A 24,313-nucleotide genomic window follows, 5' to 3' on the forward strand; every position below is an offset into this window, starting at 1 on the left:
TAACAATGTTACTTTGTCTTGTCTCTATCAAACGTTTGTCAGAGGTCAAAGCCCTAGATATCTCGGCTCGTCACTTCACTCCTACTGGTGTTCTGTTCAATGTGTCTCGTCGTACCAAAACCAATATTACTTCTGTGTTCTATCCCTTTTTTCCAAACCATCCAAAACTTTGTGTGGGAAACTGTTTAAAGGTTTATGAACAGAAAACGGCCGATCTTAGAACATCTTCTGCTTCCCAACTCTTAATTTCCTTTAGGAAACCCTATAAACCTGTATCTTCCCCTACCTTGGCTCGTTGGGTCAAATGGGTGATGTCCCTAGCGGGCATTGATACTTCAAAATTTGGCGCCCATTCTGCTAGATGTGCCATGGCGTCAAAAGCCTTTTGGGCTGGTTCACGATTGGAAGATATTCTAAGATCGGCAGATTGGTCAAATGATTCTACTTTTTGCACATTTTATTGTAAACCTGTTAGTTCAGCAACTTCTATTGTAGTTAACATGCTTTAAACAAGCATAATAGGAGCCTCCGGTCTTGTCATAAAATGTAGATTTTCCAAGAATTTTATGATGGAAAGTCTTAATTTTATTAAAGACACGGAGACGAGTATTATCCCACCGCTTGTACTAACGTTGTTCTCTCCCACCCTCTCTAGTTAATACCAACGCTCCAGCATCCTCTTCAACCTAATTCATTAGATGCCGTTTCTCCTCAAAGGACTCGTTCTCCGCAACCTACATTGATCTCAGACCCCTGCATCCATCATCCTGTCAAGCCGTCCTATTCACCTAACTTGGACAGAATTCAAGACTTTTTTTGCTCTAATCCTGGCAAGATGTTTAATTTGTTGTATAGTGCCTTTATTCAAATCTGTTTCTTGACTGTCTCGCAACCGAAAGGAGGGCTGCCTGCAGTCAGGATTGGTATATGTTACCTGATACAGTATACTGATTGGTTAATGTTATTAGTCTTACCTCCCGTTGGTTGCTTGTTGCGCAAACCTCTGGGATTGGTGTTTTCCTCTTTGCTGCTATTAAAATAAAGCAGGAAAAGAAAGCATAATACTCGCCTCCGTGTCTTTAATAAAATTAAGACTTTCCATCATAAAATACTTGGAAAATCTACATTATGTGTAGCAAGGGCATTTTGTCCAGAACTTTGCTGTAAAGTTTGAAGCATTGCAGATTGTTGAATAGAATAGGCATGTTTTATCTCACTCTGACTTTGGTTCTAAGGTTGTATGCCACTGTGTCCATCTCAGTAATGAGTCCATTGCACACCAAACTAAGGAGTGTTGGCCATAGGGCTTACCAGACGGTTTCACTTCCATGGCAAATGCATTCTTGCCAACCTCTTGACATAAAATTGTGTGTCTTGTGAAATCTTTAAGAGGGTAATACCACTAAATTGAATAGAAAATTGGCCATAGGTGTAGCCATATAGAACGAAATCACAGTGACTGGATGCTGTCATCAGTGAAGTCTCCAGTGATGTCATTTGAGATGGCATTAGTGATGTTATCATTTATGCCATTTAGCATGTCATGAGTGATGTAATATGGGAAGTCATAAGAAGTGCATGGCAGGGGCACAAGTTTTAGTTAGCTCAGTAAACTACAGCTGGTGAACTTCACGATTTTTTGGTTTTTAAACATTAGTCTTTATCTCATTTCAGCACCTAACTAAAACATCACTTTCTCCTTTGTTTTTTCTCAATGATTTTCAGTTTTTTTTTTAAAGTTCAACTAAGATCTTATTACCAGGCCTAACTATAAAGTCTCTTTAATATTTGTTGTTTGTAGTGATAGAGCGTTCCGTACTAATAATTTACCTGTATTTGGACGCTCTTTAGGCCGATGAATCTTTTGGCTAAGTGGGACTCTCTTCACCCGAGATCAGTCAATTTAATCAAATCAATAATCAATAACGAACATAAGCAATACCCTGATCAACATAACACTTAACAATTAATCCAGAATACATTTCGGCGAACCCTGACCTTTCAGTCAGGAATAACCACACCAGTTTATTCAAAGTTAGTGAATTTATTTCCCTATATTAACAAAGCTAGCACAATATAGATGTGTCTCAACACCAAATGATAAACATAAATGAACATTAATAGCTGTCCATAACGGCGGAAAAGATGCAATCTATGCAGCATTTGAATAACAAGGCATTCGATGATAGCAATGCAAATCACTAAAACTATAATCTGTAATGAGCTAATTGCATACATTTAGTCAGCATAACAAGGTCTCAAATTGCATCGTGCAACAAAAGGAATCCTCATCTGTCCTCAAATTAGCATCGGCATGTGGGACTTCATGCAAAAAACAATTTAGCAACATTAATTTGGAAAACTCCTAGCTAGGGCTCTTATCAAAAAAATCAGCAGTTGGTTACCTAAAAGAAACACAATGCAATTGTACAATTTCCTTTCATATTTACCAATTACAATCAGCATTCAAGGAAGTCTTCGTCTCACAGGTACCGCTTCTCGATCAGCATGGGACGGGGCAAAGGGGCAGGGGTGGACGGGGCAAGTTGCCTCACGGCGGCAAAATAAACTACTACTTCATGCAAAGGGACAAATCAAAGTTAAAGTCTCTAGGGTAAGAATCATTTAAAGTCTCTTTCTCTCGATTAGAGAAAGCATCAAAGTCTCTTTCAAAATGGCGTCGCAGCAAGGTGGGCCATAATAGCTGCAAAATGGCACAATGGGTGCGATGTCGGGTAATAGCTACTTTCTTCTCGTGCACCTGGTTTAAATAGACAACAGTTCAAATCCAGTAGGGTCTTCCATTGGAGGGTTCATAGGTTGACTTCAAATTGTCCAATCAAAAAACAACAGTTCTCAAGCTTTTACTTAAGCATACATTATCCTTGGAGACGGGTACGCAAGTTGCAACATTTTATACCAATTAACTCATTTTATACCAATTAACTCATTTTCAGAGCTTCCATTGTCCGCACCTGTAGATTGACCTTGGAGCAAAGAGAAAAATGCCAGGCTGGCACGAAACCTTAAGATAAACATGTGAACGATCTCAGTGGAAAAGTACAGCTTCAAGCAAAAATACACGTTTATTAGCACATTGGAAAAATACGAGCATCTAAATCGTGAGACCAGGCAACTAGGCCGAAGCCTGCACTAAAGTAATGCTAAGCTAAAACATTTCGAACAAGCAAATCATAGCACACGTTTATGATTATGTCGGATTAGTGCAATTCTAATACATCACGTTATATAAAGCACGCTTATAAATGTTGGCAAACTACTCTGAGGGCACATTTTGTCCCCGTACAATCTTTATTAGTTCGGTTAAAGTCACACTTGATTATTTCACACTACGTTCAAGCGCTAATAAATTAAAAACCTTTATCTCTGCGTCATCAGTAGTGAATGTCTCGGTTTTTAGATCCCATTCAAACTTAAACGTACACCCCAGCTCCTCAGGCCTTGTGCCTAACCCACCACAGATGGCCAGCCTGCATTGTCTGCTCCTCTGTTTTTTTATGTTTTTGGGTTGCTTCCACACAAGCCTCCACTCGTGTGCACCGTGGTAGCATGAATACTTCTACAGTGCTGCACTACCATGGGGTAAAAGCTTGTGCACTGGCTCCTGCTGGAGTATCATGATACCCCACATGAGGGCCACCCTGAGTCCTGAAGGAGCAACGTGGTCCATTTTATAATCTCTCCTTGAGCTTTAAACCACGCCCATGTCATGTCAGTCACTTACATTGGTTTGTGGGCTTGCCTTTTAAAAATCCGCTTGCTTATCTTTGTGAAAGGCATGCATACGTCATGCCTTTTCCGGTGTTTAGCCCACCTACACAGCACCGGTAAACTACTAAAAATATTCGAGGCTCGATGTTTTCAGCCTGGGGTCCGGACTACTTTATCTGTTCATTTTCCACGCAGCGCAATCGCGCTGCGTTTTTTTCTTTACAACGCTAATAGCTCTAACTCGAGCAAATCCGAGACCCGTTGCATTGAAAATGCTTGTTTAAATTTGTGTCCACAAACTCTCCTCAAACGTTTACTGCTTTTAACCTCACTCCACATATTTTGTAACACAAGCTTCTCGAACGGATTTACACAAAACAACTGAAGGTACTCCTTGAGTAACGTTGTAATTTCATGCTAAATTTAGTTTAATTCCATTCAACCGTTAATCTGAGCAAAGGTCCCATGGAACCTGGAGTGCCAAAAAATAGTCACAACAGTAAGATTTCGTTGGTTCTCGGTTGGCGTTTATTTCCTTTTATTTGTGTCTGACGAACGACTATTTTTTCCAGTTACTCCCGTCTTCTCTTTTCTTCGATCCATGAAACACTTTTTTGCTTGTATCTCGATTGGTTTTATTTTGCATACTTACCATCATTTTCAAAGTCAAGTAGTAATTTGTATCGTACTCTTGTAAATAATTTAATACAAGAAAATATTGGTTGTAAAAAGGTCATATAACTTAAGACATGCATTTCATTTTACCCTCGGTTGACAGAAGCCGTCTCCCCTTATCCCTCCCCGTCCGTGGGATTTTCAAAATCATTACGATTGCAGTTTGTGACATAAGGGAGCGACATGACGTCTCCCTCACAGTAAACGGAACCTGAATGTCTGAATGCACATTCGATGCTATACCCAAATGCACAAGACTGGTTGCAGATCATCCTCTGGTGAGAGTGGGACCCAATAGGCGGGCTATCAGCGCCAGTGAGAAATTATTTGAGGAAATGTTTGCTTGTTGTTGAAAACTCAGCGTATCATGTGTCATATATGATCAATTCTTTAGCGAATGCCCTTTCTATTCAGTTTATGTAGGTGATTTTGATATTTGCCATTTCCCTCAACTTTTTCACTCCAGTATGACGTAAATGTGTAGAATAAAAAAAAATGGCTCCTATTGCTCTGACGTGATCGGTATCTCATGCCAAGACGGCACGAGTGCAGCTTCTCTCAAAAAAAGAGGAAGAGTGTTTTTAAACCTCACCCCACCTAGATGAATGTCCCAATATGACCTCCGAAAGTTAAAATACTTTCCTCATCCTGGGGAGGGGGGGGGGGGGGGGGAGAGTGGGAACGAAGGGGTGAGTTATAGTAACCAGATGTCATATTCTGTCTTCAGATTAAAATAATTTTGTGAATGTTCTTATGAACTGTCCCCAATTTTTTATTACTGTGGAATGTTAGTGTTTCTCCTGCCCAATTTTCGATGATTCACTCTGCAGCTGTTACTGTGGTAAACACAGTAAATAGTGTTATGTCTTGAAACTTTCTCTTATTTACAGTTACCTTGAGGGATTGAAATCTGTATTTCATTCTCATACATTTTTCTACACCAGTTTTGGAAAGTTAATATGTGTTTTTTAGGTCAGGTCTGACTTTTACAGCGTAGATGTAGTACTTATTGTTATCAATACGTAGAGCGGTCTTTAGCCCCTTTAAAGGATTTCTCACCTCATGCTTTTGGCTCTTTGGTATAACATTTCACCTTCTAGCGAGTGCTTTCACACATGAGGCCCTATTTTACATCCTAAAAAAATACACTGAATCATCACACATTAAATTTTTTATCACATAGAAGCATTGTATTCAGAATGTAATCTATTTTGTATTTTCACTGCAACATGCTTTTTAAAAATGTTTTGTTTAGGACTCAGATTACAAACCCAAGCTAATGACTTTGCCAAAGCCTGTTTATAATTGTTATATATCTTTGTATACCTATTACAAATGTCTATTGTACAGTTCTATAACTGTACTGTAGGTGTGAAGCTAGGGGGTTAATTAAAGTTTAATTCATACTTTTTTGATATACGTTTTATTTATTTTTTAACAGTTCTTAACTGCGTTTCAGGATTCATTTGGCTTTGTCGCCTTCGTTTTTGCCTAATTTTCTTATAAAACAGAATAGGGGAAATTTACAAAACTGCAGTCTTGCTTTATCAATAAGTGTTTTCCCTTCAGTACAAATTCACAAAAGGGGCCTGCATGTTCAAAACTGGGAAAGCCTGCCTGACAGCTCAAGTGCTTCACAGCCCGTCCATCCATACATAACGATTCAACAGGGTCAAGGGCACTTCTTCACTATTTGTGGGCTCTCATGTATGTATGTATGTATATGGTATTTCTATACTGCAAACCTATCCAAAAGGCAGTAGAGTACCATATATGGCTCCTCCCATGAAGTAGACAGGCGCTGTTTTCTTATGCTAGCTCCAGATTTGCACTCATGTTGTTGTGACGATTTCAGGTTGCGTGCACTCTCCAAATGTCAGTTATTTAGCAAGCATATTTCCCTGCATGGATCTTAAAAGACTTAGCCTGAATATTTGGTTCTCTTAACTCATGGATACCAGTACTAATGCCCTTCTTGAATGATGATGTGCACAATTCAGGCAGGGACGTATTTTTCTCCTGTCTGCAGTGTTCCTCCTGATGTGAGCCAAACACCAGGACCAGCCTAGCTCAAAGGAGAGAAGAGGGAGTGCATAGTCTCTCATCATATTCCTCCGTGAATGAGAAAGGTGCCTAGCTGTGCGCCTCCAGAATGCCCATGGCACCAGTGGTGGCTCTGGAAACAGAAAGTGGTGGGGCAGAGGGGATGGGGGGGTACCATAAATAATAAAACCGCTTACCTGCTGCTGCCGGCCACTGCGGTGCTCCTCTGCTCCAGGCAGCCACACAGTAAGGGCTCCCAGACTTCCCACCCAATCCAGAAGCTGCTCTCATGCTGTTACACAGCATGAGAGCAGCGCTGGGATAGGCCTGAGCGGGCTGGTTTAACCCTCACTCAGGGACAGGGAGCCTGCGTTTTTTCTTCACCCAGCTGTACAACACAGATGGGTTGGAGAAATGTAAATGTGCATGTCGGTTTGGCCGTCCTAAGACCTGTGCACTTAGAGTGCCCACCACTCCTCCTCCCTTCCATGGCCAAGCCCTTCCCCTCCCTACACTCGCCTGGATCAGTCAAGGAATGAAAAATAAAATTATAATAAATTGTTTTATTATCATTTTATTTTTCATTTGCTGGCGCTGAGAGTGGGACGACGCTCCTCCGCCATTACCGAGGAGCCGCTGCTGCCTGGCACTCTTCCATGCACTCATTTTAGTCATGATCAGTGTGCACATCTACACCTTAGTTGCTCAAATGCAGCAGAAATTTCTGAATGTGCAAAATGTTCTTTATTTCATTCGACTTGCAGGCTGCCACAAATATTTTGTGTATCTTGCCCAGTTTTCTATCTTAGCCCTTTTGCTTCAAAGTGCAGTTGTATCTTTCCATTTGGAGTTCTATGACGATTGAGAGTTTCAATACCAATTCTAAAGTAAGATATTTTTCTAGGTTCATAAACTAAATCATCAAATTCTGTGATGAAAATGCACATTATATTATTTCAGAATTCCATTCCATTTTCACACCTTTAAATAAAATTTCGATCCAAACAAGATACCCAGATGTGCACCAATAGAGTCTTTTAACAAATGCTCCTAAAAAAGAGGCTCCTAAACTTGCCCAATGCTCACCTGAGATGTCACAAGAATGGTTCACACGTTTGTTGACACAGAGGTAAAAACTCATCCACTCGATCGCTTGATCAGACAGGATTCCAAGACATCTGATAGCGTGGTGAGGTTTGTGCAACACTAGTGATATTTATAAAGTTTCGTGTCTGCTTTGAGAACGGTTAATGTCTGAGAGATTGTAAATGCCCCTCAGGCTTCTAGGTTTTAATGGCGCCCCTTCCATGATGTTGCGTTCTAGAATCACACTTTTCTTCTTTCTGCTTCTTTTTGTCGAGTGTTGTCATTTTATATGGAGAACGCCTAAAGTTTGTTATTATAATGGTATACTGATTTGTAATAACACATTAGTAGTGCTACGCTGAATAATTATCCCTTTTAGCTTCTACCCCGGTAGGCCATTAGACTGTGGTTTAAATGCATTTATATACTGGATCGTGTGTATTGTGTTTTGTAATTCTTTTATTGGATACTTATCATTATTATCTCAGTAGATAGCCCTAGTAGTGCAACCCACAGTGCTATACTTTGTTGTACAGTCGAGGCCCTGTTCTGCACAGTTTATTTGTCATGTAAACTTGAAGATCCTCAGTTTCAGGTTTTCCCATAGGCTACATTCAGCGTTATTGTGTGTTTTGTGACGTGGAACAGAAATAAAGAGAGTATTTTCCAGCACAGAAGAACTTGACAGGTATATATTTGGATAATTATTTTGAGCCTGCTGTATAACAATTTTCTCTAATGTATTTACTTACAGAAAGGACAACATTTGGAATTATTCATCATGAACTTTATTAGTTCTTGCGAGTCCCCGAAACCCAAGCCAAGTAGACCAGAGCTTACCATTCTCAGTCCAACGTCTGAAAACAATAAGAAGGTATGTCCAAGCAACAGTGACAAATAAAAGCTTTCCAGCTGAATTTGCCTTTGTTACAGAGTACATTGTGAGTGGTCGATTGAGCTTTGCAAATGGTAATTGCTTTGCACAGAACCATGCTAGGATCCCTGTGGTATTAGAATCTGGGAATGTGTTGTGAAAAACATTCCACTGATGCTTAGAAATGGGAATAGAGTGACTCAAATAAAACAATTGGAAGCACATCAAGTTTCTGAAGTGTTTCTTTTGTATTTTGGCAATGGAAACTAGTCCATCTGAAGTTACTTGACTTCGTATGTGGTTATTATGTAAGCAATTTATCGTCTTGTGGTGTAGTGCATTCAAGCTCCTTAGTGATTTTTTAACTCTCTTTTTTCAGAGAAATGCTTATCTTCTTTAAACAATTCCCATTGAACCTCCACATGACCACTGGCAGTGGCCACTGCTGAAGGCATGTGTGAATATCTTGGGACCTTAACAGTTAACATTGCTGGCAGCTCTTGGGCTGGAGAACCTTCTGCATATGTTAACAGTAGACTGTTTGTGGTGGGATACTGCACTTGAGAGCAGTTCAAAACCCGGAAGGAGCCTGATTAAAGGGAGGAGATTCGAAGGAAAAGTGATGAGACAGTGAGAGGAGGGAGCAAAGACAACAACAGAAAAGAGAAAGAGCGAAGGAGGAAGAAATAAATGAAGAGTGGGAGAAGAAAATTAAGAGAAAACAGGGAAACTCAAGTAGGAGATTTGTAAAAGAGTGGATGGAAATAAAAGTAAAGGGAGGAAAAGAGCCTCTGAGGGGGGAATTGAGCAGCAAGGGAGCAGAACAGAAGACCGCAAAACGGTATAGAAAGAGAAGGGTAAGCAGAGAGAGGAAGGTCAGAACAGGAACAATGAAAAAGACATATAAGCTACAGAAGTTCAGAGCAGGAGAGGGAAAAGTGAGAAGGAATAAAGATATGAAAGGAAGGACAGAGAGTGATCAAGCATAGAGTATAAACCAGATGGAAGGGGAAGGAAAAAATAGAGATGGGAAATAGTTCAAGAAAGTGAGAAGGGGAGGGAGGGGCTTGACCTTTGAGACAGAATGCTATTGTAGAGGTACAAATGTCTAATTATGTCATTAAGGAAACACAGTGCGGTAGATTGACAACTGATAGTTGCATTGTTGTGACAGGGCATTGACTGATGTAAAAAATGTATTTGACTGCACTCAAATAAGTCAGCATTCTAGTGCCTCCTTACTGTTCTTCATGGCCGGATCAATGTAATTCCCAATTGTGCTGAAAACAAGAGCTGGTTTTTGCAGCCTAGATCATACCACTTAAAATGGAGAGGAATATGAGCAAGAGCAGTGCAGACATCCTCCACACATAGCATCTGTACTAGGAGAGCAAGCATCCTCTAGATACCTAATAAATTAAACAAGCTTCCTCCTTACATAGTATGAACAAAAGCAGGATTATGTTAGAAATTGGGTTGTTGGTTAAGTGGGATATGAGCCCTGGTCAAGCAGTAATCACAACTAACTCTAGTCAGGGTAAGGTCCAGGCAAATCCTAAATTAACCTGTGCACAACCTCTGATAACTTTGCACAGAGCTGTCAGGCTTACCTTAGAGGCAGTGTATAAAGTATTAGTGCAACACTTAAAGCCGTAAAACAGTGAAAACACCACACAGAAGATTCCACACTGGGTTAGAAAAATGAATCAAGATTTAATAAATAAAGCAAGACCAAAACAACAGAAGTCCACTTAGTAGAACCACAAATATTGAATTTCAAAGCTATAAGAATAAATAGCTCCAAGACACTCAAAGAACTACTGGGGCTATCTGGTCGTGCCGGAGTGGGACAAAGTTTCAAGTTCAGGCCGACTGCATTGGAGTGTGGGCCTACTACAGAGACCCAGTTAGGCCTGCTGAACAAAGTACCTTAAATCCTGGTTGGGGAGCATTGCATCAATCCACGCTAGAGATGTGTCACACAACTGTGGCAGTGTGTCGGTTTGGTGATGTGGTGAGGCTGTGGTGAAAGGTCCTACTGTGTTGACGTCGAGGATTCTGTTGACAGGGCTTTCAATGCAAAGGCCAGTGTGGAAGATGCCTTGCACAGTCTAATCAATGTGTCGATTCCGATGAGCGGTGAAGCTGCGGTGTGGTGTTTCAGTGTTGTTGTCAAGGCTGCCATCAGTGGGAGATGTGAGGGGCTTGTGCTGGGAAAAGCATTGTGCAGTGGTAGTTCTGAAGGCGATGAGTCAAATCCAAGATGTAGGATTCAGCAATGATGCAAGTCTTTTGCAACATGTTTAATCCACACAGCAGCAGCAATGTGTCGGTTCTGCTCAAGAATGCGTTGCTCAGCTGAGGAGATGCATCTGTTCTACTCGGGATGCATTGGTTTCACTAGCAAGCACATTAGGCCCACTTTCAAGGGTCCAGGACTGGTGTGGCACCACCTGGCTGGGTAGACTCACAGCTAGCAGAGTTCAGGTGCAGAAGCAGGGTGATTGGAAGTCTTTAATGTCCCTGAGACTTCAGATTAGGAGGCCAGCCAGCTAGCCCTTCGAGTCACTCTGGGTTCTGAGGTCAAGTGATGCAGGTCGAGTCATTCTCACCCAGGCAGAGGGAAGCAGGCATCAGCTAAACACATCAAAGCAGAAGTCTAGCAGAGAGCAGTCCAGCAGAACACCAGTCCTTCAGCAGCAAAGCAGTCATTCTTCCTTGCAAAGTATCTACAGGTCCAGGAGTGTACTGAAGTGGTGGTGTCCGAGGTCCAGTACTTATACCCAGTGGTGACTTTGAACTGGTAAAGACTTTAAAGACAGGCCTTTGAAGTGCACAGAGGCCCTGCCTTTACTGCCCTGACTCAATACTCACTTAAGGGGGGTATGAATCCCTTGTATATGAACAGGACACAGCTTGTTCAAGTGTAAGTGAGGCTGAATCCTACTAGGATGGCCCATCAAGTCACACTTAAGCTCCCATTATGTCTGTCTAGGGGAAATATACTAAGCCCAGCTGTCACCTACCCCAGACATGTGATCAGAGACAGACAGCATGCACCAAATGGCTGAAGTAAGAAAATGTCAACTTCCTAAAAGTGGCATTTTCAGAATTGCAATTTAAGATTCAACATTACTATAAGGTAGGATTTCAAATTGTGATTACAGAAAAACCAAACTTGAAAGAAGTATCTCTTCTCATTTGGAAATTACGTTTATGAATTGTAATAAGGCAACTCCAGTGTTAATCACATGGGAGAGATGGGCCTTTTGAAAAACAAAAGTAAGAGTTTTTCACTACCAGGGATTGTAAAACTTAAAAGCACATGTACTGCCTTTTAAATTCATTGTGCCCTGCCTCTGGGCTGTTGATGGCCTAACCAAGGAGTCACTTGTGTGTATTAAAAAAAAAGGTTTGGGCCTGGCAAAAGGGTTATTTTGTCAGGTCAGCATAGCAGTGTAAAACTCCACATACAGGCTTTGCAATGGTGGGCCTGAGCTGTGGTTAGAGGGCTACTTAAGTGGGTGGCACAATCCATGCATGCAGGCCCACTAATAGCATTTAATTTATTGGCCCTGGGCACATATAGTGCACTTCATTGGGGACTTATAAGTATATTAAATATGCCTCTTTGGTGTAAGCTAATACTATCATGTTTAAAGGAGAGAGAACAACTGCTTTAGCACTGGTTAGCAGTGTTAAAGTGCACAAAGTCCTAATACCAGCAAAACCGAGGTGAGAAAAGTGGAGTAGGCCGGCAAAATATTGGGAGGAAGACCACGCTAAGGCTGTCAGGTCTAACAGAGTAGCATTAAACAATGCCTCCACACTGTTGACCTCCAGGTGTTCTGTGAGCTGGCGGGTGATGGCCTTTTTTAGGTCTTTGGCGGGAAAGGGGAGCAGAGAGATAGGATGGTAGTTTGGGAGTTCGCTGGGGTTGGTGGAAGGTTTCTTGGGAAGGGGTTTAACTTCTGTGTGTTTCCATACCTTGAGGAATGTGGTAGTGGTTATGGATGCGTTGAAGATGGCTGTGAGTTTACTGCTGATCATCTTGCTCCTGTGGTTGAAAATGTGTTGGGGGCAGGGGTCCATGGGTGCTCCCGAGTGGAAGGAGTACATGATGGCTGTGGTGTTTTTTGTGCTGGTCCGAGGCGGGGAGCAGGTGGTCGGAGACAGAATCAGGGTTAGCATCCGTGGGAGTGAGGAGGCTGAGGGTGTTGGCAGAGGTGGGTTGTGGTTCGAAGTTTTTGTAGATATTGGAGATCTTTTCATTTAAGAAGTCTGCCAGGGTGTCAGAGTTCCTGAGAAGGGGGAAGGGTGATGTTAATGGTGGCTGAGGGGTTGGAGAACTCTCTGATGACGTTGAAGAGTTCTTTGCTGTGATTAGAGCTTGCTTCGATGCAGCCGGCCAGGGCGCTCAACTTCCTCTCTTTCAGTACTTGGTGGTATTGGCTGAGGGATGACTTGAAGGTGGCTCGGTCTGTTGGCTTCTTGCTGGTGTCCCATTTCCTTTCTAGCCACTTGCAGTTGTGTTTTGCATTTCTCAGTTCTGTGGTGACCCTAACTGACCTGTTTGGTGGGTCTCGATTTTGGTGAGCTTGACGAGGTAGAGTCTTTCGGTGCAGTCGGTGACCCAGGCTGCAAAGTTCTTGACAGCCTGTCCTAGGTTGGTTGTGGTGTCAGTCGAGTGGCTCCCTGATACTTTGTTCCAACTGCATCGTGAGGTGCTGGGAGGCTTGGTGGCTGTGCTGGGGGATGGTGTGGTCTGTCCAAGTGAGCTCTGTGACATGGCTATACTTGACTCTGTCACTGGCTGTGAAGATGGGGTCAAGCGTGTGCCCTGTGTAGTGTGTAAGGTCGGTGACTATTTGGGTGAGGCCAATGTTGTTCATTCTTTTGAGGAGCTTGGTGGTGTAGTCATTGTTAAGGTCGTCAATGGAAAATGGAGGTCTCTGAGGAAGATGTAGTGTTTGGAGTTGATGGTGAGCGAGGCAATTAATTTGAAGATGGTGTCGCAGAAACCGGGGCCTGGTTTTGGGAGTCTTTCGGCAAGGGTGCCTCTGATGGTGGTTTTGCCTTTGATTTGGAGTTGAAAACTGACGTGTTTCATGATCGGGGTGATGTTGTCTGCTGCGGTGGTGCAGTAGATGGTGTCTTTGTGGATGATGGTGATTCCACCTCCGTGTTTGTTGATGCGATCCCGATGTGCTATCTTGTAGCCATCTGAAGGTACTGAGGTAATGTTGGGAGTGGATGCAGGTTAAGCCAGGTCTTGGTGAGAAAGGCAACATCAGGGGTGAGGAAGGTGATGGTGTTCCAGATCTCTGTGGCATGCTTGCAGACTGATCATGCATTGAGCAAGAAGCAGTGAATCTGTTCTGAAGCAGTCAATCAATCAATCAGGGAATTTGTAAAGCGCACTACTCACCCATGAGGGTCTCAGGGTGCTGAGGGAGAGGTGGGTGAAAGGGGGGCTGCTACTGCTCGAACAGCCATGTCTTGAGATGTCTCCTGAAGATAAGGAGTTCCTTGGTCTGACGCAGGTAGGTGGGAAGAGTGTGCGAGAATGATCTGCCACCGGTGGTTTGTTCTGTGGATGCTTGGGACGGTGGCGAGGGCAAGGTCGGCGGAGCAAAGCTGTTGGTTTGAGGTGTAGAAGGAGAGCCGTCTGTTTAGGCAATCTGGTCCGGTGTTGTGCAGTGCCTTGTGAGCGTGGGTGAGGAGTTTGAACGCGATTCTCTTGTTGATGGGGAGCCAATGTAGGTCTCTCAGGTGGACTGTGATGTGGCAGTGGTGGGGGATGTCCAGGATGAAGCGTGCGGAGGCGTTGCAGCCTTTTCTGGAGTTAGGCCGTGGTTCCTGTGTAGAGGGCATTGCCGTAGTCCAGTTTGCTGCTTACGAGGGCATGGGTGACTGTTCTTCTGGTTTCAGTGGGGATCCATTTTTAGAACTTCCAAAGCATGCGAAAGGGTGTTGAAGCAGGAGGAGGAGATGACGTTGACTTGCTGGGTCATAGATAGTGAGAGTCCAGGATGAATCCTAGATTGCGTGCGTGGTCGGTGGGTGTTGGTGCGGTTCCCAGTGTGGCAGTTCACCAGGAGTCATCCCATGCAGAGGGGGTGGAGCCGAAGATGAGGACCTCAGCCTTGTCGGAATTCAGTTTCAGGCAACTGTTCTTCATTTGGCGATGGCCTTCATTCCTTTGTGGAGGTTGGTCTTGGCGGTATCCTTGGTGAGGGAGAGGATCAGCTGGGTGTCATCGGCGTATGAGATGATGTTGAGGTTGTGAGACCGGGCGATGTTAGCGAGTGAAGGCATGTAGACGTTGAAGAGGGTCGGGCTGAGGGACAAACCCTGGAGTACGCTGCAGACGATTTTGGTGGCTTCAGAGCGGAATGGAGGGAGGCGGACTCTCTGAGTTCTGCCGGTGAGAAAGGAGGTGATCCAGTCCAGGGCTCTGTCGCGGATTCTTGCTTCGTGGAGGCGTGTGTGTAGGGTGTGGTGGCAAACGGTGTCGAACGCGACTGAGAGGTCCAGGAGGATAAGGGCTGCGGCTTCGCCATTGTGCAGTATGCTTCTGATGTTGTCGGTGGTGGCGATCAGGGCAGTTTCGGTGCTGTGGTTGCTACGGAATATGGATTGGGATGGGTCCAGAGTGGTGTTCTCCTCAAGGAAATGTGTCAGTTGTTTGCTGACAATTTTCTCTATGACTTTTTTCGGGAAGGGGAGCAGGGAGATGGGGGGAAGTTCTTGAGGTCCTTTGGGTCTGCCTTGGGTTTCTTGAGGAGGGCGTTGATCTCTGCGTGTTTCCAGCTCTCCGGGAAGGTGGCGGACTCGAAGTAACTGTTGATAATCTTCCGGAGCTGGGGTGCGATGACAGAGCTTGCTTTGTTGAAGATGTGGTGAGGGCAGGGATCGAATGGTGAGCCGGAGTAGATGGTGTTCATGATTTCGATGGTGTCGTTGTCGTTGACGTGGGTCCAGGAGAGCAGGAGGCTGGTGGATGGTGAGTCAGTGGTATCTGTGGTTGACGGGGGGGTCTGAGTACTGAAGCTGTCATGGATGTCTGCGATCTTGCAGTAGAAGAAGGTGTCTAGCGAGTCTCAGAGGTCTTGTGATGGCGGGATGTCGTTGATGTTGGAGCTGGGGTAGGAGAGCTCCTTCACAATCCTGAAGAGCTCCTTGTGGCTGTGTGCGTTGTTGTCGATGCATTCTTTGAAGACGGTTTTCTTGGCGGTTCGGATGAGTTGGTGGTGTCTGCGGATGGCGTTCTTGAAGGCTGTGTGGTTGTCCAGTGTCTTATCTTGGCACCACTTCTTTTTGAGTCTTTGGCATGTTTGCTTAGATTCTTGGAGGTTGGCGGTGAACCAGAAGGCCTTTCTGTCGGTGCATCTGTTGGAAGGATTTTTTATGGGGGTGAGGGTGTTGGCACAGTCGTCAATCCATTGCCTGAGGTTGCAGGCTGCTGTGTCAGTGTCAGTGGTGTCGATAGGTGGGTTCTGGGAGAGGGTAGTGATCGGGGTGAGAGTGTTGGCACAGCCGTCAATCTATTGACTGAGGTTGCAGGCTGCTGTGTCAGTGTCGGTGGTATCGATAGATGGGTTCCGGTAGAGGGTAGTGATCAGTTGGCCTTCGGTGACCTTGTTCCATCTGCGGTGGGGAATCCGTTGCGGGTGATGGCGTGTGTGGGTTTCTCGAAGGAGAAGTGGATGCAGCAGTGGTCAGTCCAGTGGAGTTTGGTGGTGTGGTTGAAGGACACGTGTTTGCTGGTGGAGAAAATGGGGTCGAGCGAGTGTTCTGCGGAGTGGGTGGGTGTCATGACGAGCTGTTTGAGGCCGAGATTGAAGAGGTTGTCGAGTAGGGTGATAGAGTTGTTCTCATTGGTGTTCTCGAGGTGGAAGTTCAAGTCCCTAAGGAGTATGTAGTCTGTGGATGTGAGAGCATGCGGATGACGTCGGTGATGGAGTCGCTGATCTGCCGTGGGGGGGTCTGAAAATAAGGGTCCCTTTGAGGGTGGTGTTTGGGTCAGTGTGGATCTGGAAGTGCAGGTGTTCGGCGGTGCGGAGAGTGTCTTCGGTGCTGGTCGTGATCCTGACGGAGTTCTTGTGGACGATGGCGATGCCTCCTCCTGGTTTATTGGAGCGGTCCCTGCTCCGGGATGGCTATGGCGATGTAAGGCACTGAGGGGGGGTTCATTCAGGTCTCGGTCAGGAAGGCGATGTCTGGGGAAGCTGAGTCGAGTAGATTCTAAAGTTCGAAGGTGTGTTTGCGGACAGGGCGGGTCGTGAGTAGGATGCATCTGAGATGGGTGCGTCCTGCCTTGGTGGGTGGGTCGTCGGCGTGGAGGATGGTGAAGGTGCAGTTCCAGCAGGAGAAGAGTCTGCGGGTGAGCTGCGTGATGGCTTGATGGCAGGTGGATGAGAGGCCGGTGTTGAAGGCGTGGATAGTGGTGGCTTGGTAGCGAAGACGGGTGTAGCGGCATGAGGGAGGTGAGAACCAGGTTTTCCGGCCGCCATTAAGTAGGGAGGGGGGGAGGAAAGGACAGGTGGGAGGTGGGAGAGGGGGCAAAAACGATGTGAAAAAGGGGGTGGGCCGCAGGGGCAGCAGTGGCAGGAGTGCCGCGAGAGAGAGGAGGGGACGGGGCAGCAGCGGCGGGCGAGAGAGAGAGGGAGGAGAGCTAGAGTGAGAGAGAGAGAGAGAGATAGTGGAGTGGAGGGAAAAGCTAAGAAAGAGTGGAAAGCAAAAAGTCAAAAGGAGCACTGAGGGGAGTGAACAGCAAAATGGGGCAGACGGAAGAGAGAGCACACAGAGATCGAAGCATAGAAAATGAGGAGAGAGGCAGAGGCAGCCAAGTAGGAAATCAGAGCTCTCCCACTAGATACCAGGGATGAGGCGCAGGCAGAAGATTGCTGGTGAAGGAGTGCCTCGAAATCCTGACGGGTCAGGAGTTCAGAGGAATGAGGGCTCTGCTTAGAGGTGAAACCTTGGGAGGCAGACTAGTTCACTGACCAGGTCAGTGGTATTGCTCAACCTACCGCGCAGCGGCCACCATTAATTAGGGAGGCGGGGAAGGAGAGGACAGCTGGGAGGCGGGAGCAGGGGCGAAAACGGCATGAAAAAAAGGGGTGGGGCCGTGGGGGCAGCAGCATCAGGAGTGCAGCGCGAGAGAGAGGAGGGTCGGGCTGCAGGTGTAGCAGCGGCAGGGGAGAGAGAGAGGGGGGAGAGGGAGAGAGAGAGAGAGCGGAGTAAGAGTGGAAAGCAAAAAGTCAAAAGGAGCACTGAGGGGAGCGAACGGCGAAAGGGGCACAAGGGGGCAGACACGGAAGAGAGAGCACACAGAGAGCGAAGCAGAGAAAAGGAGAAGCGAGGCAGAGGGAAGCCTAGTAGAAAAGCAGAGCTCTCCCACTAGACACCAGGGATGAAGCGCAGGCAGAAGCCTGCTGGTGGAGGAGGGCTTCGAACTCCTGACAGGTCAGGAGTTCAGAGTAACGAGGGCTCTGCTTAGATGTGGAGCCCCGGGAGGCAGTGCAGTTCACGGACCAGGTCAGTGGTATTGCTCAACCTACCGCGCAGCGGGCACCTATAAGTAGGGAGAGGGGGAGGAAAGGACCGCTTAGAGGCGGGAACGGGAGCGAAAGTGGCGTGAAAAAAAGGGGGTGGGGCCGTGGGGACAGCAGCGGTGGGAGTGCAGCGCGAGAGAGGAGGGGGGTGGGCCGCAGTGGCGACAGGGGAGGGAGAGAGAGAGAGAGAGAGAGAGAGAGAGAGAGAGCGGAGTGGAGGGAAAAGCAAAGAAAGAGTGGAAAGCAAAAAGTCAAAAGGAGCACTGAGGGGAGCGAACGGCAAAAGGGGCACAAGGGGGCAGACACGGAAGAGGGAGCAGACAGGGAGCAAAGCAGAAAAAAGGAAGAGAGAGGCAGAGGGAAGCCTAGTAGGAAAGCAGAGCTCTCCCACTAGACACCAGGGATGAGGTGCAGGCAGAAGACTGCGGGTGGAGGAGGGCCTCGAACTCCTCACAGGGGTCAGGAGTTCAGAGGAATGAGGGCTCTACTTAGAGGTGGAGCTACGGGAGGCAGAGCAGTTCACTGACCAGGTCAATGGTATTGCTCAACCTACCTCGCAGCTGCCACCATTAAGTAAGGAGGGGGGAGGAGAGGACAGCTGGGAGGCGGGTACAGGGGTAAAAATGGCGTGAAAAAAAGGAGCGGGCCATTGAGGCAGCAGTGGCGGGAGTGCAGCACGAGAGAGGAGGGGCGTGGCAGCAATGGCGGGGGAGAGCGAGAGAGAGCGGAATAGAGGGAAAAGCAAAGAAAGAGTGGAAAGCAAAAATTCAAAAGGAGCACTGAGGGGAGCGAAAGGCAAAAGGGGCACAAGGGGGCAGACACGGAAGAGAGAGCACACAGAGAGTGAAGCAGAGAAAAGGAGGAGAGACGCAGAGGGCAGCTTAGTAGGACAGCAGAGCTCTCCCACTAGACACGGGGAATGAGGTGCAGGCAGAAGCCTGCAGGTGGTGGAGGGCCTCTAACTCCTGACAGGGGTCAGGAGTTCAGAGGAATGAGGGCTCTACTTAGAGGTGGAGCTACGGGAGGCAGTGCAGTTCACTGACCAGTCTTGGATGGCATGGTGGTGGGAGTGTGTGCGGGTGCCCCAGTGTTGCAGGAGAAGAGCAAGTGCCAGCAGGTAAAAGGTCCTGATGTAGATCGTGGAGAAGTGTGGGAGCTGTTGTTGCGGAGTATGGGGTCCAGGGCTCAGAGCTCGGTGGTGTATCGCGTGTGGTGGGAGAGCCAGGGTTCATGGCGCTGGGTGTGTCCCACGCACAGAAAGGTGCAGACAGGCACAGATGGGCTGGCCTTTGGCGTGCCTTTTTTACCAAGATGTTGCCCTTGGTTGCAAGACTCCTGCTTGGTCAGTGAGTCATTGTTCACTCGCACTGGAATAGCTGGCTCGTTTTCACCCAGTATGCATTATTCGCCGTAAGGTTGGTGTTTCTCTCTTTTTGTTAGAAAAGTTAAGAATTTTTGTCTGACAATAACAATATGCAACTTAATAACTTAAATATGTCCAGGTTTACATATTTACACTCCACGTAGTACTACCATGAATTCACTGATTCCTCTTGACACACATCAGAGCTCCTTATAATTTCGAGATTTAGTGTATCCAGTTTTTGACTCCAGAGTCTTTAAATTGTAAGCTAGTACACGATTCCAGTGTATAGCAGTATGTCATGCCAATTTTTATTTCACATTGTGTAGAATGCTATGATTTCTTTAAGTCTCCTTCTCTGGACGAACAACGAGTAAGCCAATAACAGTCCAGAATAAATCACTCTCAGGGCTGGCTACTTTTGGAAGCACCTGCCTTTTACCCAGCAGAGCCACAGGTGGGCAATGATTCAGCCAATTCCTGGCAGGCTTTCTGCCAGCATATGAATAGTCTCCCAAAATGGGCATAGTTTAAGTCATTTCCACAATTTGTGCATCCAGCTTCCTAGGAAAACCGCAATCTATTATATGAGGCGATGCTTCTTCAACAGGTTTGTGAATTCTTTTCAGAGTGAGCAATAAAGGGTGCACATAATAGCTCTGAATGTGACAAAAGTTAGAATTTAGGATTTTATATTGTTGATATTGAATCCTTTTTCATGCGACAATTCGTACCCCAGGTGTCTATTACTGCCTCCTCTGACTTTAATATATTTGAACTTTCCCTATTATTTACTTTTCAGTAAGCACGTTTCTGAATCCTCTGCTGGGTCGGTGGCAGAGAGCTTCAGTGAATGTCCCCACAGGGTCAGAAATTCAGCTTATTCCATGACTAGCTCCTCGAGTGGATATTCGATCTTAAGTGGGACCTGGAGGATTTCTTTCCCCCTTCATGAGGGCTAGGGATCTGTGTTTCTAAAATGAACCTGAACCCTTCAGGCAGCTGGGGCATAACTTAGCATCCTACGTCTTCCACCTAAGAATATTTGGGTAATAAAACCCAAATAGTCATGGTAAGATTGGTTACTTGCAACAGAATTATCTCAGCTTTTCTTTTCCAGATCCCTCATAATTATATCGCACTTCTTAAGATCTTTTATAGACTATTTACATTCACTGTTATTATTTGTATCTTGTGCATCTTCACTGCTGCTAACACATGTCCACATGTTAATGTTTTTTTAGGTCTGACTTAAATTTGGTTTTGGTTGGGTCGGTAGACTCCTGTTTTCTGAAAAAATAGTCAATTAAATTAAGTACATACATGTATAAAGGGGTTTTCGATCAGTTGTCATCTTTGTCTACAGGCCTGTTAAACTGTCATTTCGCTCATCACAGCTTGGGTCATTGGGTTAGCTTACTACAGCCAGTGGCTCTGCTCTCTGTGACTGACTGCACTTTGGCTGTGCACATGTGCATATCCACCTGCATAATAGTACTCTTCTGTGCTAGGGGGCCTGAGCTTATCCTCTTTTCTTCTTTGTGTGTTTTCAGTTTTTGTTTACTGTTTTTTGGCTTTGCCAGTGCTTCTTTCACATTGCCAATGTATTTCATGATTTGGTCTAGCATAAGCCTGACCTTTTGATTTTTATTAAAATTGTAAGTATACTTTATTTATTTGTAGGGGCTTTCAGCAAGTCCACTTTGTCCATTGGTTTGTTAATGTTTCATTCACATTTTTCATCCTCCCACTGCAGTATGGAGTATAGGTCTGACGGTTATCCTTTGCTCAATTTATCTGAGTGACGGCATTCTGCCCTTTCACAAGATGCACATCCACATATAAAGAAAAGAGTCCTTCTCTTCTATGCCAGGGACTCTATTTCTTTTTTTTTTACGTTGATGAGGTTGCAGCAGCTTTCCCACCAACATTTTGCAAAAAAATGACAAAAAATGAATTGGCAAAACCAAAAAGCAGCCGGCCAACGCCAGAACTATTGGCTTTGCCAGTGCTTGTGTTTTTTTCTGGGGCGGTAATTCCTGCAGTTTACGACACTCTCACAGCCAGTTACTCGCTTCTGACCCCTTGCGCTGTCTCCTTTCCCCCAGACAGCAAGCATCGGCTGTTCTTATAGTACTGAAGGTGTTAGTGTGGAACAATATGGACTCAGAATCAGAATAAGTTTTTAGGTTGAGCATAGCAGCACGCAAACAATGCTTTTCCATCGTGTTGGTATGTATCTGAGCTTTTAACCACACCACTCACTATCGCTCGTTCCTGGGCTTGCCTTTAAAAAATCCTTTCTTATCATTGGTAAATGCTTTACGTTCCTCCTTGGGGCGGATTTATTACCGCCTTGGCCTGTTACATGGATAATTGCACTTTTGCTGATAACTTTGACTGCAAGCGAACTTCTTTTTCCTTTTGTGTCTCTCCTTCGCGCTCAAGCTCATGGCGGCTGTGGCGCTTTGATTCGGTTCACTTATGTCAACTGTTTTACTTTTTATTTTCAGTTTGTGTGTCAAGAAAAGTCCAGTTAGGAATTTACAACGCTAATAACTCGAGTAAACGTGAGACACATTGCATTACAAATGCTTGTTTAAATCTGTTGCTGTGCAGATTGCAGTGCAATAATGTAACATCTTGCTTCCCAAAAGCCACACAGTTCGAAAGAAAGTGTGTTCCTGCTCAACACAGCTCTACTTACTAAATGGTTTCCAGGACCCCTTCTAGGAAGCAGCCGCTATCGCGCATCTGGCATTTCTCTTCCTTAGAAATATGCAGGGACCATGTCACTTCCCTGCATATTGCCTATAATAAAACACTAACTGCCTGAAGGTAATCCAGACTACACTGGAAGGACTAGATTATTGTGTTCGAGACCTGTTTTGCGAAACTGATTTAGGCAATTTTTATTATGAATTAATTTCGGTTCTTTGGAAGATTGTGCTTTGCCAACATTGTTAAAAAAAAAAAGAAAACACACAGATCGTTCTTAGAGCACACAACTATATGAACACACAAATGGACACCCTATTTTACAGATTCAGCTAATACATTTTTCGGTACTGTTTCCAGAAAGCAATTGCCCATCGTAGTGGTTACTGCCTCTTTGTGTTTTTATCTCAGCAGGAGACATGTTTTGTATAACTGACTCGGCAATTTTTACTACGAAAAATATTTCTATTTTGAATTAATGTTGCTCCTTGGTACAATTGTTCTCAGCTTCTTGAAGCACATTGCAAAAAAACTGAATTATTTACATAAACACATGCCTGGATACAAACCTCAGACTCCTCCAGTCTCCTGTGTCACAAATTTAGTTAGCAAACGGTTTTCAGAACCTCATTCACAAAGAAAATGTTATAATTTGGGGGGCTGTTTCTTAGCCTCAGAAATGTCTAGTAGATGCTGTCATGAGTTGAATTTCAGTGCAGGTAATGTTTCCATTACTTACCTGTAATCTTCATCAACCTGAAACCTGAGTTGTAGTGCTACATTACGAGGTGACCTTGTCCCCAGATAGTCCCTTTCACAAGCACTTGAGACATAAAACTTATTTTAGTCCTTTTACTATGCTTATTCCCAGATTATTAAAGCCCCCCTTTTCTCATAGTGGCAAACTGCACTTTAACAAGCAGCTTGTATCGTTGGTGCCACGTCAGCTTGAGAATGAGAGTGGGTCCTGGACTGGGAAGAGTCGTACTATTGCTCATATTAGTGAAGATTACCTGTAAGTAATGGAATCATTACCCCTTCATTAGTGTTCCTCGTCCCAGTCATTACACTACAAGGACATACAAGAGCTAATAACTAGACACCAACGATACTAATATGATGTGTAGTGTAGTAGTATTGTATGATATTACAGGCTCTATAACATCGAAAGAAAAATGTATTTATACGTCAAACTTTAAGTCCAATCTGTAATAAGACACAAAGATATTTGGTGTGGACCATGTCACTACCCTGCATATTGCCTATAATAAAACACTAACTGCCTCAGCCCTTGAAGTGGAAACTGCCCTTGCAGCAAGTACTGCACTTCTTTAGGAACATCACATCCTGACAACCAAAATATGCTTGGGAAATTGCTTGCTTGATCCATCTACTCAGGTTTGCTGTGGATACCTATTTTCTTCAGTTTGCTACCCCATGCAAGACAGACAATTTGAATCTCTTCACTTCTTTTGTCTCTGGAAATAAACCAGTAATGCAATTCTGATATCTGATTCAAATGGAATTGAATTAGACAAATCTTTACCAGGAGCCAGAAGCATTAGCCCTTGTATAAAATTGATTTTTTTTTCTGGATCTTTGGCCTGAACTTTGGAACTGGTCCGAGTACTATGCTATCCGATAGGAATTAAAGGTGCTGTAGTTTATGGTCAGAGAACCCACTTCTCCTAGCCTTCTGGCAAATGTGATCACAACCAGAAAAGCTACGTTTGGTGATAACCAAGAAATAATCTGCAGTCCCTCAAACACTCAAAAGTTACTCCTTGCAAGCCTTTCAAGAAATCCCAATCGCAACCAAAGCCGGAATTACCTGTTTCTTTAATCTGAAACTTTAAAAGGTTTTAACGCTAATGGAAATACTTTAGAACTGTCTGAAACCTACTCCCTAAAGGCTTTTATTTGCTGCCAATGTGTCGCCAAGATGGATGATGCCACTCCTAATACGAATCGGTATGTCAAAAAATTCATGATTTGGAACTGATCACAAAACGTAGTTTCCAAACCTTTAGTCTGACACTGTTTTCAAAATTAAGCTAATGCTTGAAATAGGACTTCAGGGTCATATTTAGGTGTCACTCCCCTAGACCACTTTAAGTTTTTCAGGGCAAGCCTCTGAATGTCCTTGCTGTAAGATGTAAACTCACCAGTTGTTTCTGTGATATCTCTGGAAATTGAAGAGACCAGTGATTCAGTGGAAGATGAAAGTGTTGTTTTACTGTACGCCAGTGCTGTAACTCAAAA

The 24,313-nt window shown here is 44.8% G+C and overlaps 1 protein-coding gene across 3 annotated transcripts in view; it reads left to right on the forward strand.

The window, feature by feature from the left end:
• The window catches only part of SNX14 (sorting nexin 14), a 627,761-nt gene that overhangs the window by 465,289 nt on the left and 138,159 nt on the right, over positions 1–24,313 (forward strand). For all 3 annotated transcript variants that reach the window (XM_069235584.1, XM_069235585.1, XM_069235586.1), the window contains one exon: positions 8,291–8,410. In XM_069235584.1, the coding sequence (XP_069091685.1) occupies positions 8,291–8,410 (120 nt within the window). The remainder of the gene's footprint in view (positions 1–8,290; positions 8,411–24,313) is intronic.

Source organism: Pleurodeles waltl, chromosome 5 (genome assembly GCF_031143425.1).
Source record: "Pleurodeles waltl isolate 20211129_DDA chromosome 5, aPleWal1.hap1.20221129, whole genome shotgun sequence".
NCBI lineage: Eukaryota > Metazoa > Chordata > Amphibia > Caudata > Salamandridae > Pleurodeles > Pleurodeles waltl.